General features: G+C 48.4%; 2 protein-coding genes across 2 annotated transcripts in view; one reads left to right on the plus strand and one right to left on the minus strand.

Moving 5' to 3' along the window:
* The window catches only part of arl15a (ADP-ribosylation factor-like 15a), a 69,881-nt gene extending 65,927 nt beyond the window's left edge, over positions 1-3,954 (minus strand). The window contains exon 1 of the mRNA XM_029161582.3: positions 3,560-3,954. Within this exon, the coding sequence (XP_029017415.1) occupies positions 3,560-3,571 (12 nt within the window). The 5' untranslated portion in view covers positions 3,572-3,954. The remainder of the gene's footprint in view (positions 1-3,559) is intronic.
* A 2,080-nt stretch (positions 3,955-6,034) lies between these two features.
* Positions 6,035-14,580, plus strand: snx18a (sorting nexin 18a). Its single transcript, XM_029161580.3, has 2 exons — positions 6,035-8,441; positions 13,422-14,580. Exons 1-2 carry the CDS (start codon positions 6,932-6,934, stop codon positions 13,673-13,675), a joined length of 1,764 nt encoding a protein of 587 aa, XP_029017413.1. The 5' UTR covers positions 6,035-6,931; the 3' UTR covers positions 13,676-14,580.
* The last annotated feature ends 795 nt before the right edge of the window (positions 14,581-15,375 follow it).

Genomic DNA, 15,375 nt, shown 5'->3' on the forward strand with positions numbered 1-15,375 from the left:
TTCAGGTCCATGTCACTTTCCTCAGTGCCGTGACACAGTCCAAACTTTTTACAATTCCAAAGTCAGCTGAACAAACGCACAGACACAAACTGGAGCAGGTCTGTTGTCTTATCTAATCTAGTTCCACAGGCTGCTAAAGAATTGGTTTTGATAGGATACTGATAGAAATCAATAAATTAATAAAGCACTACTGTAATCCAGGGATTTATTACACTGGTACATACTGCACCATGACCGTCTTAGTAAGAGTTAAGCCTGCAACGTGAAAATGACTATCAAACAATTGTATCTCACATGATTAAAAGCTTTGCCCTGTGAATGTGGCTTCTAGGTTATAGGCCACAAATTAAATGAAACAGAGCAACATTAAGATTCTCTCTCAGCTTAAGTACTGCACATATTCTGCTGGAACGCCTCTTCTTGTGTAACATGGAAGTAGTTAATTCCTCTGTAGAGGTCTAAGTGTTGATGTCAGAAATATGTACTTTCCTCTAAAAGCCACTAATCACTGATAAAGCTCTGATTATCAGACCATATAGGTTTATGACTTTTATTGACCTGTCAACTACACTTAAAGCCAAATACATCAATGACACTGTATCCAACCAATTGTCCTTCATAGTTGTTTTGTTATTTCTAGTGGACAGAACGCAACACAACTAGATTGGGTATACTCCCAGAGACAGTGGAAGACATTAAATAGCATTACACAACAGCATGCTCCACCAACACAGGGCCATTATTATGAGCTAACCACCAGGCTGCTTGTTGACGGCGAGCTGGCGGGTTAAATTTTAGGGTCAGGAGAAGGCGCTGCCCTGCTCTCCCAACAACTGAAGGATACATGCATTCAAATATGAGACACTTTTAAGAACGCATGCCCTGCATCGCTAGGTGTTAGATAAGAAAAGCCTAACAACATAATGGATTCAATCGGCTTCAGTTGGTACCCGTCCATTAGCAAAAACCAAACATAATGTTGAATATTCTACCACTGCTGGAGCTCTAGTCCGCACACAAGACAGCATTTTGGAGCAGAGCTTCGCGGAGCCCCCCACCAGCACAGGCAAGGTGTGTAACATGGTCATCTAGAGGACGAAGGTAACGCAACCCTGCATCCCATAGGTTTGCAAGCTGTATTCATATGCTGCCAAGAAGTTCCCATTAGCTCCCTTTCCCCTGCGTTACGGTGGCGAGGTGTCCGTCTGCTACAGCCTGCTGAGTGTCCTTGAACCGCTCTGCTCTGAAATACAGTTCAGCTAAGAACACAAGCGGGTGTCTCATTGGTAAGTTTAGCTAAAGTATCTGGTGTGTGGCTAAGAAATTAAATTGTAAGACTGCTTGTGATGCAGTAGTCTAAGCATTAGATGGCAAAACTTTCTACCCAAGAAAAAGAAGAAGAAACTTTAAATATCTAGAAATATGTTCAGTACAACTGCTGAATTGAATTTGGGACAATTCCATCATTACATAAACAGCCTTTCTTACACAACACATTCTCTTTTAAAAATTAACCTCTTAGCTCCTTTTCCTTTAACTTCCCTCCTGTTGAGGCTTCTATGAGCCAGATGAATGGCTTTATGGGTCAACTTACAGTCATGTGCAACAGTTAGCAGCCCCTCTTCTAATTCCATGTTTTATTGTAGAAAAACATCATAAACCCCATCTGATAGGAGCAGCTTTAGTACTGGGCAAATACAGACTCAGACTATCACACACTCGGAGTCGAATTAAAATACCTAATACACCAAATAACTATTACACATAGCTGTGTTGTTATCCATCACATCCAATATGACTTGAAGTTTACTTTAGCATCTGACCACTTTTAAAACACCCTGTCTGCTGTTCAAAATTCAAGCATCAAAGCTTTTACAGTCTTTTTGGAGCATTAGTCGCTGGAATGGTAAAATAAATAAATGCTATGAATTCTGATTCAACTGCAAAAGAAAATAAGGCCAAATAAGCAGAACACTGCGCGTTCCTTCTATAAACACTAAGCCTCTGCTACAGTAAAACCTCGGCCTGCTCGTCTATGAGTAATAAAGCAGTAACAGCACAGCTATGCTCAGATCTTCTCTCATAAAGCGCTCTGTCACTCAGTGAGGCCTGTCTAGCAAAGTTTGCAACAAGTTAGGGTCCAGGGGTTGGCCACACACTGCACTTGTAACTTGGTAAGGCTGTGTCATGGCAACAGCCAGCACCAAATTCCTCCGTTGCTGCCGTTTCGTGTGGTCTTTTTTAACACTATGCTGACCATGCAGGAACACCAGCCCAAACTCAAACTCACAGTCTGGACACACTTTGTTAGACCTCAGCAAGCTCCTCATCATGTGATGCATAATGTGCGTGTGAAATGATTGGGTGAATGCGATCCAAATCCTGGATTTGACACTAGCAGCATCTACCCGAGTTTTAGCAACATGTTCCCGGGTTTCGTGCCAGGTCTCTAGTGTTGCACAGCAGGAAAGGAGGCCCTGTGAGCATCGAGTGCCTGACCTCTGCAGACAGGCGAGCGCTCTGCTGCAAGACTCACAGCTGTGCCTTCAAAACGCGCCTTTAACTGCTTCAAGTCTGTAAAGTCGTCCCAGTAAAACCTGTCGATGTGTAGCTCAGCAGGTTATGGCTTTATGTCCAAACCGAGGCGCATTAAAAGGGATTGTGGTGAAACTTGACGCATTCATTTCGCGCGGCTGTGTTCCTTTTGACAACCATGGCTTCATTAACATCCAACCACATTTACAGAGTAACTCACGTAAACTCTGGATGATCCACTTTCTCCATCAAAGGTGTCACTCTGAGGCCAGAAGCCACAGACCAGCTCCACATTAATCAGTGTGTATTAACAGCACAACTGCTCTGGTGCCGGATGCCGGACTTTGTCATCTTGACTCAAGAGCCTCCAGTGTCCCAGTCAAGCAGCAGTACAAAGTTCCCTTCAGGTCCCGCATCTTGGGAGGCCCATTATAAACAAGCTGATAACACTGGGTGGGTTTCACCCGTGGCTCCGTCACCTCCAGATGACAGCGCCCTGTCTGTGCAGTGGTTCAGAAACTCCCAGGGAAAGCCTCCAGCCACGGCTTCCTCCCCATTGTTGGCTTTCAACAGCACCCATCCCACCCTACAATGTGGGCAAAGGCCCAACAACAATAATCTCCCAGGCCAAAGCTGGTACAGTGCTTTGGACCGTAATCATTCTTAAAACACGCAGGCGACTAATACCTCGAACCGACGGGCCAACCGTGAGCTGCCTCGCCGCGGTGACACCGTGACTCCTGAGCTCTATTCAGCCCGGTTCTGACGGGGTTCGGGGCCAAACCGCCAGCTTCGTGTCACATTTCAGCGCTAGCAGTACGTGAAGGGTGTAGCTTCTTGGCTAGTTATCGCGTTTCACGTGTAAACAGATCGGGGTGCGGGTCGAACCCAGTTTGCGCCGCGCGCGGAGGCGACCCGTTAACGAGCAGCAACCGGTGCTACACCTTGTTGATAGTCGCACACCTGAGCGCCGCCCGCGTCGGAACCAGCGCCGCCGCCGCCGCGTCTCCGGCCGCGTACTCACCAGATAATCCATGTACTATCGCTGGCCCGCCGCCGCGGCACGGAGCGGTTCTGTGGTAATCCCGTTTTTGCCCGGGCCGGTCCAGACGGTGATGGCTTTGGAGCTCGCGTCGCTTCGTATTCCCCGCCGTTCGACTGCCACAGCAAAATAAAAAGCAACCGTCGGAGGGAAACGAGTGGATTCTACCGCCTCCGTCGCTCGCGAGACAAGTTTCACCGAAGCGACCGCTGGGCTCGTTGAGGACGACGACGGCCGCGGGGGTTGGGTGTCTTTTGTTCTGACTAAAAAGCCCCGGTCCACCGGCACACTTCCAGTTTTATCACAGTATCAGTTGAGTGTTTGGTTGAGGAAACTGGCGAAGCCTACACCGCTACGTCACGCACGTCGTCGTGAGCACGTAACGTGGTCACGTGACCGAACACATGGTGGCTATTTTCATTCAGGGAATGACTCGCTGTTAAAACGCTCTTATGTTGACTTCGTTTATATAGTTGACGAATGCTTTTCTTCATTTTAAAGACTGAAGAAGTTTGTATTGATTAACTTAAGTCAATGCAATGACCTGCTTCACTCATTGTTTATACAGTAGCCTAGCGCACAATCTATCTCACGCTGCCCTGTAGATGATTTTATCACGTACTGAACTGTGATGTAACACAAAAACTGTCCACTGCAACGCAACGGAAATCTGTACCATCTGCAGCAAAATGCTGTTTCCTGAAGTATTTTTGCATTGGCCTGAATATCATTCAAAAAGAATATTTAAAAAAATTAAAACCCAAATGTCAGCATTATGGTATCTTGTTAATCCAAACACCAAGGTTATCAAGAGTCAGAACACCTTGTGGGTCACTCTAGATTTGAGTTAACTCAATATATCCAGTTCAGATTGTGTAGTCAGATATTCTTTAGCCTAGTGTGATGAACCAGTCAAAAATTTAAAAATTAAAAACATGTTGCCTCACCTGAAATTCATTCTTCACATCTTTCACAACAATCTGCCCCCAAGCCATTTTCAGGTGCTCGGAAAACTACAGTCCCAAATGAGGTGACATTAACATGAAAAAAGGAATTTTTGGGAGTGAGCAAAACATCAAGCCCAGACAAAGCATTTAGCTGATATCCCGATTAAAGTAGAGTATTAATCACGTGTCTGCTAATGTGCTGCAAGCTGCATACTGAAGGAATTCCTGTTCCCTCGGGATCTCACTCCTCTTCAATATTTCATGTGCAGCGCTATGAAGGAATCCTCCTTGATCACACACAAGTGGAGGGTGAACTGGATGTCCTCTGCACAGGTCTGATAGTCACAGTGAGCACCCAAAAGACTAAAAAGGCAAAGGCAGAATTCCATTTTATTTGATTGTATGTTGAGACTATTAATAGGTGTGCAATGCATATTGTATTGTTGTCTTCTCCATCATATACATATATATGTTAGTTATATGTCAGAGGGGAGACCTCTGGTGGTTTGTAGGAATATGATATTTGTGTATTAATGACAGTGAACTTTGTTTAAGGCACCACACACAAGAGGAAAGGTTTGGGGATCGGTGTCTTAGTCAAGGACACAGCACATTAACAAGTGAAGCCCGGGTCTACCGGCCCTGTGCCCAACCAGTTCTGCCCTCTGAGCTAGACCCTCCTTCACCACTGACATAACAGGCACCATATTCTAGCATACTACAGGGCACATATTTAATGCTTCAATACAAAAATTATATTCTTTTTTTAATTAATCTTTTAACGTTAGTTTTCTCATTGACATGATTTCTATGTCAAAATGTAAGATAATGTAGAGAATAAACCGCATCTCGCCAGAAGGGGGCAGCATCCAACAGGCAGTAGATAATTGTTAAAGACAAAGTAACAGTAAATTGTCCAAGATTTTCCCCCACAAATACACTGAAAATAAATTTACAGTTTTTCTTTAATATAATGATTATTCGTTTCATTTTTCACATCTGATTGTAAACTAAATATTTGGGTTTGGTCCAAGTAGTAGCAGGTATTTTTGTTATGGATTAGGAATCAATGAACTACTTCAATAAATAATCTGCAGATGAATCATTAATGCATTTCAAATTGTTCAGTCAGTGTATTTGTGTATTTCTGAATCAGTGGTTCATAAATGATTGATTCAAAGGCTTTGAATTTACACACATGCAGTTAATGATTCTGCTGCTCATACTTGAACTTGAACTGTTTGTAAACCAGTCAAATTGATATCAGTGTTTTCTTTAACATGAAACTTCGTTCAGATCAGGAAGGATGATAGAACTTTGGCTTTCTGACAGGTTAACATCCAGTAATCGTTGAGATCAGTTGCATAAGCTCCAGCTTCTGGCTACATGCAATGTTTCACTGCCTTCCCTATTTTTATAATCATATGAAAGAAACAAATCATTATCATACATGTACTGTTCAGACTATACTAAACAAAAAAATGGAATAAAAGCTTAACATTCATAAAGCTACTTGCTGCGTTTGTTTACAAACATCACATTTCACATTTAATGAATAAATGTGGTCACAGATCAGTAGTTCCTGGTTCCTGGTTGCACTTTGCTCTACATTGATTGTTTAAGCAGATGTTTGCATTGCGGCATTTAATTTTAGGGCAGTAACAAATCATACATTGTGAAATGTGGGCAAGGCAGAATGGTGTCAAATCCTGTGTTTTACGATTAAAAAAGAGAACAAGATAACAGGAACCTCTGAAACTAGGCAAAGCGTTGTGCGCAACGTAAATTTTCCAAACCCTGGTTTCAACAGCTTGTGTTCAACGTTTTCATTGAGAACCTGCGTCTTCGTGGCTGGAAGCTGCACGTCTCTGACTCATGCGGGACAGCCCGGTCCTGACGGGCTGCAGACGCTGGTGTGGTGTGTGACATCACTCAGCCACCGTGGGAGCGCGTCGTCGTAGCGCGCAGGCGTTTGATTGCTGCTGTCTGGGCAGATTGCAGCAGATTGTAGCTCCGCCCTCGATTACTCAGCCTGCTTGACTCGGGGTCGCGGAGCCGCGCTGCGCAGCGCGTGAGAAGACGGGAGAAGCGTCCGAGGCGGAGCGGAGGGAGCGCGGATGGGCTCGAGTTGCCGGAGCGGAGAATAGTTTGGCTCCAGATTCCCACGCGACGAGTTCGGGGTTTGACGCGCGCGCGGCTTTGCTCCCAGCTCTGGTGGATCGCGCTGGACGGGACGCGCGCAGGGCTTTTTTCCCACGCCGCGAGAAGTTTGTGCGCCGACTTCGTGGAGTAGTTGCGGGTGTGTAGACGGAGCCGGCCCCGCCGCCCGCCGCTCGTCACGCCTGCGTGGGCCACGGAGCCGCGAGTTCGCCCGCTGCCCTGCGCTTCGGCCCCGTCTCGGCGAATCATGGCGCTCAAAGCGAGGGCGCTGTACGACTTCAACTCGGAAAACGCCGGCGAGGTGTCGGTGAAGGAGAACGAGATTGTCACACTGTACAGCGAGCAGGACATCGAGGGCTGGTTCGAGGGGGTGAACAGCAAAGGGGAGAGGGGGCTGTTCCCCGCGTCCTACGTGGAGATCCTGAGGAGCGACGCCGCGTCCACGCTCAACAACAACAGCTGCGGCACATCTGGGGACTCCCGCTACACCAACATCCCCGCTGGAGGCTTCGACGGCTCCTACAAACCCCAGAATAAGGTCGAGAACTTTCCCAAACCGCCTCCTCCTTCATTCCCCTCCTTCTCTGGCCCTCCACTAAAACAACAGCCTCCGCAGCAGCAGCAGCAGCATGTTTACCAGGGCAGCGATGATGACTGGGATGATGACTGGGACGACAGCTCCACTGTGGCAGACGAGCCCGGCACCGTAGGCGGACGGTACCACGACGTCGAAGGCAACGGGCCGTCCACCTACAGGGTCTCAACCTCCTCGATGTCGAGAGGGAACGCGCAGCAGGCGAAGAGCTCGGCCACGGTCAGCAGGAACCTCAACAGGTTCTCCACGTTCGTGAAGTCGGGGGGGGAGGCGTTTGTGCTGGGGGAGGCGGCGGGCTTCGTGAAGGACGGCGATAAGATCTGCGTGGTGATGGGTCAGTACGGCCCGGAGTGGCAGGAGAACCCGTATCCCTTCACCTGTGCCATCGACGACCCGACCAAGCAGACCAAGTTCAAGGGCATGAAAAGCTACATCTCCTACAAACTGACGCCCACCCACACCCAGAACCCGGTGAACCGGCGCTACAAGCACTTCGACTGGCTGTACGCCCGCCTGGTGGAGAAGTTCCCCGTCATCTCGGTGCCGCACATCCCCGAGAAGCAGGCGACCGGCCGCTTCGAGGAGGACTTCATCTCCAAGAGGAGGAAGGGCCTGATCTGGTGGATGAACCACATGACGAGCCACCCGGTGCTGGCGCGCTGCGACGTCTTCCAGCACTTCCTCGCCTGCAGCAGCACCGACGAGAAGGCCTGGAAGCAGGGCAAGAGGAAGGCGGAGAAGGACGAGATGGTGGGGGCCAACTTCTTCCTCACCATCAGCCCCCCGCCCAGTCCGCTCGACTTCCAGGAGGTGGAGAGCAAAATAGACGGCTTTAAGGCGTTCACCAAGCGCATGGACGACGGCGCCCTGCAGCTCAACGCCACCGCCAACGACTTCGCCCGCAAGCAGATCAGCGGCTTCAAGAAGGAGTACCAGAAGGTGGGCTTGTCCTTCAAGGTCCTGGGCCAAGCCTTCGAAATGGACCAGCAGCCGTATTCCGCCGGACTCAACCAGGCGCTCGCCTTCACCGGGGACGCGTACGAGGCCATTGGGGAGTACTTCGCCGAGCAGCCCAGCAAGGATCTGGACCCGGTCATGGATTTGTTAGCTCTTTACCAGGGACACCTGGCAAACTACCCAGACATCATTCACGTCCAGAAAGGTAAACAACAACAACAACATCAACCCTGTTGTGCACATTCGTCATTTGCGAATTTATCATTTAGTTTGGTTGAGTTCCCTGTTGTCAACCTTTCATTCGGTTTCATTGACACGTTAATTGGAAAAAATGAATATATTTAGTCGTGTGGTTGAGGCCGAGCCGCCCCGTTGCCTTTATTAGCTAGAACTTAGCAAAACAAATAACTCTGGCGCTGCCTTTGTTGGTCCAACGCACTGGATCAACTGCACACGCTGGATTTTCCATTAGCGGTGAACTGCTACATGTCAGTCGTCCTGCTCTGGATGTAAACAGCATCCAGTCTTTAATCACTGTCCGGTTCTGGTCCGTTCTCCTGCATAGATAGATGCCAGTTTCGTGGGAGGCAACCTGTTACACAAAAGCAACAAGCAGTTGTATTTACACCAGAAGTGGCTTGTGGCTGTAAAGTCCAGGCTGAGCCGCTCAACGACCCTTTCACCAGGCAGGTTTTACTGCTCTGGCTTTTTAAACCTTTTCACATCGCTGGGGTTTGTAATCCAGCATAAAACAATGTCACGTAGGACACAGTGTAACCGGTGTACCGGTACCTTCAGTCCTAGTGTTTCCTTTCTAAGATCACACACCTCTGTGACCTGTATGGGTCAATGCACCAGCTGGAGTCCCTGCTGAGCTCCACGGTTTGTGTCACGTCTCCAAATCGGGCCTTTAAAGTTGCTTAGGAGCAACGACCACTTGGTTTCTGAGTTGGGCCGGAGCTTCCTCCTGGTTTATCATTTGGGCTCCAAGTCCCAGACTCATTGAGCCCACGGCGCCCGGCGCTGGGGAAGCGGGTCAGACGTCGAGGCTGCAGCGGGACACTTCCCGTCGGCCGGCAGCATCTTGCCACGTAGGCAGCGCGCTGCCCCAATAAGGCGCCGCCGGCGCTGAGCCAGCGGAGCGTGATAAGACCGGCCCCGTTCTGCAGATAAGAGGCCCAGATTTGATTCCACGCAGGGGAGACCTCGCTCCAGGCGGCGTTCCGCAGGGACAGAGAGCGAGTGCTCTCACACTGGGAGGCTGGAAGCAACGCTAATGAGACATCCAGAGCGTCGCGACCACCAAAGCAGAGAACGCAGCTCGTTGAATTCAAAATGACTTTGATCTGATCTTTTTTTAATGGACTCAGACTCTTTATTTCCTGTTTATTTTGAGGAAAGTCGCTTGTGCGTTTCTTTTTTACTGCTGAAGTCATCAAGCAGGCACCAAGTTATTTTTACAAAGTGGGAAGTCAAACACAAAGTCACCCTTGATATTTCAGGGTTATAACAGTGTGTGCAGACAAACAAACCCCTGAGGCCTCCAGCTTCATGACGCCAGTGTCTGCTTCAGGCTGTGAACATTTATTATACACTTAATGTACCTGATTTACATCAAACCCCTTAAAACCTTCTGTTTAGCACAGCGTGTCTGCCGGTTGCCTTCATATTTCCAGGAAGCATAAAATGCAAATATGCACAGAGCAGGTGCTTGATGCCACGTGCACCTGTGCCTGTGTCTGCCCACCTCAGGCCTTTTACAATAAGCCGGCACTCGACAGCCGCCAATAACGCTGCCAGACGACGGCACCTGAAGCGAGAGCTGTCTTTCAACGGAGCCATTAAGACTGAGCGCGACTGAGCTTCAGTCTGTGTTATTCACACCTAATCTGCCTGTGTGCGTCTCACCCGCCCGTCGACCCGCATCGATGCGCGTTCTGTGGTAAACGTGTGAAGTCAAATGCTGTTGTTCTAATCTGCTCTCTGCTCCACACATGAAGCGGGGCCAAGCCACTTCCTGTTGTGCTACAGTAGTGGTCAGTAGGACAAGTAGGTCAGCGACGGCCACGTGCTGCTTGGCTGCATCTTGGTGGAGTGGGATTTGAATTTAAGGCAACGGAAGTGAGCGCAGCTTTGAAAGCACAGGGTCGGCGCTGCTCAGTCATATCAGGACCAACCCACCCCAGCTGTTCATCAGCCTCATCAGCATCTGAAGGTGTTTCTTGCTCATTGTAAGTGTCTCATGAGGACGTGAGGCTCCAGACGGATCTTTCTGTGTCCCCATGGAAGTGAGCAGTGAAGCATCACTGGATTGATCTCCGCCTCTACAGGGATTCCATTAGCCAGCTTATGCTACCGGCATCAGTAGTGTTTATAAAAAATACAGGGTGAATGTTTCCAAGACTGGTTATAGGAGACGAAGTTAAACAGGCAAGAAAGTAGCAAAGTGTAAGTAGTGCAGGAGTCAAAACACATAGACTTTATTTGTCAAATGTGCATATTGTCAAATATGGAAATGCAACAAGTAAAATTGCTCGAAGTGTTTGTTCAAACACAGTGGGATCGTCTGCAGTGTTGATTTTAGACCGGGGCTCTTCCACCTCCAGGGAGATTTACGAACGGCTTTTATTCCATAAACAGAGAAACAAATGTTTTCTCAGACGAAAGCAAAGATGAATGAGTTTGTTACTGATCACTGTTGTGACTCGTCTCCACTATCTTTCTAGATAGTGTTTGCTTTGTCTCTGCTACATGATGGATCCTGCTTAGTGGACGAAATGCCCCCTGCTGATCTCTATTACGGTGGATCACATGAATGGACCAAACAATGGCAGGGGTCTCATGCATGCGGGGTCTTCCTGCTGCGTCAGCCGGTGCAGTGACGAGACGGGATGGCGGCCGGTCGTCCGGGTCAGCGGCTCGCGGTCGCTCGGCGTTGCGTAAGCGGGGATTACGTAAGAGCGGGAGCAGCTGTTGTGCAGGAGGGGCTGCTGCACAACCAGAGGACTGCCTCACAGCGTCCAGGAGCTTTCCTGCTCTCTGGGCATCAGCCTCATGCACGTTGAGGCTCGCGTTGGTGGCTCTGTTTGTAGGCGTTTACTATGAGGATCCGTGTTTTTGTTTTTATAGGTAGTACGGAACATTTCTGTTCTACATTTAATTTTAGTGTAAAGGGAACTTCACGTCCTATCAGTCGCTTTATTTACTAAACTTTGCATCTATAAATATACTGTTTGGTGCTGGTGCAGGTGCTGTAGCTAAATAAACTTAACCTAAGGTTCAAGGACTAAGTGAAATAAAGTGAGGTGAATTAACCAACAACAGATTTGTCACTTTTCTTTGTAATGAAACACAGTTTGGTCACCTGTTAATGCACCTGATACTTGGCCAAACATGTCGGGAGACGTCGGACCTGATAAGCCACTTCTGAGAATGTTCAGTATTCAGTATCGTGACTGATTAAGTTCCTATTTGACTGGCTTCACTTCATCTGCCTTTGTGGTGGAAATTTCCCGTAAAGAGGCAGGTGAGAGAGTTGTCTTTTGTGAGATTTATTATAAAAATCAAGGAAAATAAAAATAATGGGGAAATCAAAGGGCACAAGAGATTCGTTGTTTGTGTAAGAATGTTCAGTGTTGCACCTAATCAGCACATGACGACTGTGCTGGATAACTCACGGGTTAAGTCGTTGGGCCGCTGCGTCGGTTCCGTCTGTATTTCCACCGGCCCGTCTCAGCTCGGCTCGTATTATTTCCTCCCTGGCTCTCGTGCTCTTTCTGTTGTGCGTTAGAGGAATTTCAAAAATCTGGGTTAAACTGCAGCCGAGGGAGCTTGAGGCGGAAGGCACACGGAGCAGACTTTTAGGGGGAAGGGTTGAGAGGCGTCTTTTTGGTGGACGTTTGTGCGGTTGTGTTATAAGTCGCGTTGCCTGTGAAGCGTTTATGTCCCGTTGACTTTACCTGTAGTCAGGAGGCGTGTGTCAGTGACGCACAGCAGCTGAGTGACGACTAAAGAAATTCCATGACCGATATTACAGGACGTTCCAGGACATCGAGCCCTGAAGCCAAACACTAACTCCCTCCCAATCACTGATGATTTCTTCATGTGTGCATCTTGTCTTACTGCATTTTTAATGACCACAATATGTCAAAGTCCGTTGTTTGGTAACGTTTTTCTCTGTTTGTGGGTCACTCAGCTCAGGTCATTACACCTTTGGAGCTAAAAAGGAAGTGTGGTATTAACACCTGCATGTGCTTTAAATAATAATAAGGTTATTTAAAACGCGGCTACAGTTCAGGCTTCCTCTTTTTGCTCATTAACAGTCACGCAGAAACCAGAAGCAGCACAGATACGTCGGGGTCAAATCCGTCTCTCCAGCTTCCAGCTGTGACGTGTAAACACCTGAAAAGCCTTTCCACTTAACCCTTGGGCTGAGTGGCTTTGGATGCAGCCTCTGCGCCTCCTGCTATTATGGTGTCATCAGCCTGGAAGGTTATAGCTTGTTCTTATAAAGGAAGCGGCGGCGGCGGTCGACCTGCATGAAAACGGGACGTTGTAAAGCGTCACGTCTGTGCTCTTATGCCACAAGACTCCACCACAGCCATGACAGCAAGTAGCTGTTGCTTGCAGCATGGAAACCTTGAGGTGACTGGAGACATGACTCACTATGTGCATGGGTTGTGTTCCGTGCAGATAAACCAGATGTGGTTTACTGATGAGCTCAGGATTCTAGTAACTGCTACCTGCTATTAAATGTAATTTGCTGATGAGGAAACAATGTTTGCACTCAGGTGAGCGGGTCACGCTTGAGTTCAGGTGTGTTCAGGTTCAGCATTTGGTACCAGAGAGCTGAGGGAGTGAAAATCCCCTTAAAAGGCTGCTGTGGGGACTTTGAAGTGACGTGATGTCAGAGATGTTTCTAAATTCAGGCCCTCTCACATTCTCTAACTGTGGGTCTGGTTCTCAGGGAGTTTGGAACAAACAGTTCATGAGTCGCAAATCTATATTTAGTCTGTTCCCTGACGTTAGAGCTGCGCTGTCAAGTTGTGCTCTTAAGTATTAGAGTCAAAGTGTCACCATTATTGACTAGCTTTTCAGAGTTTGTTTAAAAATGTGAAAGAAGGTGAAATTTGGATGATTGTTTTGTTGATTTTGATCAGTCTTTCCGTGTTTCGCCTGCAAACAGGAGCTCTAACAAAGGTGAAGGAGAGCCAGAAGCACGTGGAGGAGGGCAAGATGGACAGGACGCAGGCAGAGGGCATCAACGAACGCTGCAACATCATCTCCTGCGCCACGCTGGCCGAGATCCAGCACTTCCACCACATCCGCGTGCGCGACTTCAAGGCGCAGATGCAGCACTACCTGCAGCAGCAGATCGGCTTCTTCCAGAAGATCACGGGGAAGCTGGAGGAGGCGCTGCAGAAGTACGACAACGCGTAGCGCGCCCCCCGCGGCAGCTCGTCGGTTCAGACCCTGGTCCAAAAGGCCACGCGCGCCCCCGCCAGCCGGCAGTGGCCCGAGGAGGAGGGGGGAGGAGGAGGAGGAGGGTGAAGGAGACGAAGCGTCCGTCAATAAAGAGACGTCGCTGGCCACAGTTGTTTATGATGGCCACGTGGTCCGGTGTGCGGGTGCAACATGTCCAATCAATGTTGGCGTATCTGCCAGATTCCATTAGCCTCACGTCACAGCTCCTGGATGTGACTGCTGCCACACTGCCTCCTGGAAACACTCGAGCCCTCCTGGTTTCCCTCTGCTCGGAAAAACAGGACTAATGTTTAGAATGACGCTTTCTGTGCCTTCTCAATACACCTCTCTGGTCCTTTTGTTACTGGCTACTAAACGGCTTTATATTCTGTGTATGTTAAAATATATATATATATTACAATTGTTTTTACAAAGCTGCGCATTTTGACAATTATTCCGGTGCGCTGTTCCCTCGAGAGGACGGTTTTATCTTTAACGGTGTGTAACAAAGTGAGAATCTGCATCCAGAGAGGAAAGCCTTCTGGAAGCTCTGCCTTACACACACACACACACACACACACACACACAAACACACACACACACACACACACACACACACACACACACACACACACAGCACCGGTGCTGAAGATCCCAATTGGAGCAGCTCGACTCGGGGGACAGACATTAAAGCCCATCAGTGCTTTTGGGGCTCAGCTTTGCTGTAGGCAGAATCGAGACCTGATATGTTTTAATAATGCATCTTTTTAATAACACACCTCTAGACAGTTCACGTGTTCTGTATGACTATTTTTAACCTATCATGTTGACTGCATCACAGACTAACAGAGATGCTAAATAAATTCATCTTTTCACACGAAGCTGTTGATTGGTCCCATGTGTTTTGTAAAGAGGCTTTTATCTTTGCTGTATAGATTTTTTTTAATTCAATGTGACTATACTCAGAATTCATACGAGCGCAGACGCTGCACCACTTAACACTCGGCATCAGGACAACGCGAGGTTTCCCCGGCGCCTCCCTGAAGGGCCGCTGTGCCGTGTCAGGCCTTGATGCTAGGCCTCGGCTCGGATCTGCTGACATGGCAGGGCCCGGCGCAGCATCTGGGACATCTGCGCGCTGTTATGAGAGCTGGAGAGGATGACAGAGAATATGCAGTAAACAGGAAAAGGCCAAAAGCAGCGGGGACAGGTTATTAGCTCTCATCACAACCGGCGGCTTCTGCCACGGATGGTCGGGTTTGTCCGTTGTTCAGGAGACATCAGGAGGTGAATATGCTGTAAAGCAAACGGTCTATTAATGAAACCAGTTTAATAGATCCATGACTTCCATCGCATTTGAAGCAAACGTGGGAACCGATTATTTGTATTTTCACATTAAATTCACAGGCCCAAACCAACAACAGGTTAAAGGTGAGAGTCATGAGTGAGGCGTTATGTGGACACGTCATGTAGTAATGTGTAATGAGTGATGTTTCCTGTGAGCTCGGCTGACGTCCTGTGGGAAGCGCTGCCTGTTTGTGCTGCGTTATCTGCTTGGTTTTCTCAATAAACTTGAGCCTCTGCCTTTAGCGATATCTCGTCCCGCGGCCTGGTGTCACGGCTGCCAACGCCCGGGAAATGGCTGCTCCTCTGTTTAAAGCCCTCACACATACGCT

The sequence above is a fragment of the Betta splendens genome, chromosome 9 (genome assembly GCF_900634795.4).
Source record: "Betta splendens chromosome 9, fBetSpl5.4, whole genome shotgun sequence".
Classification (NCBI taxonomy): domain Eukaryota; kingdom Metazoa; phylum Chordata; class Actinopteri; order Anabantiformes; family Osphronemidae; genus Betta; species Betta splendens.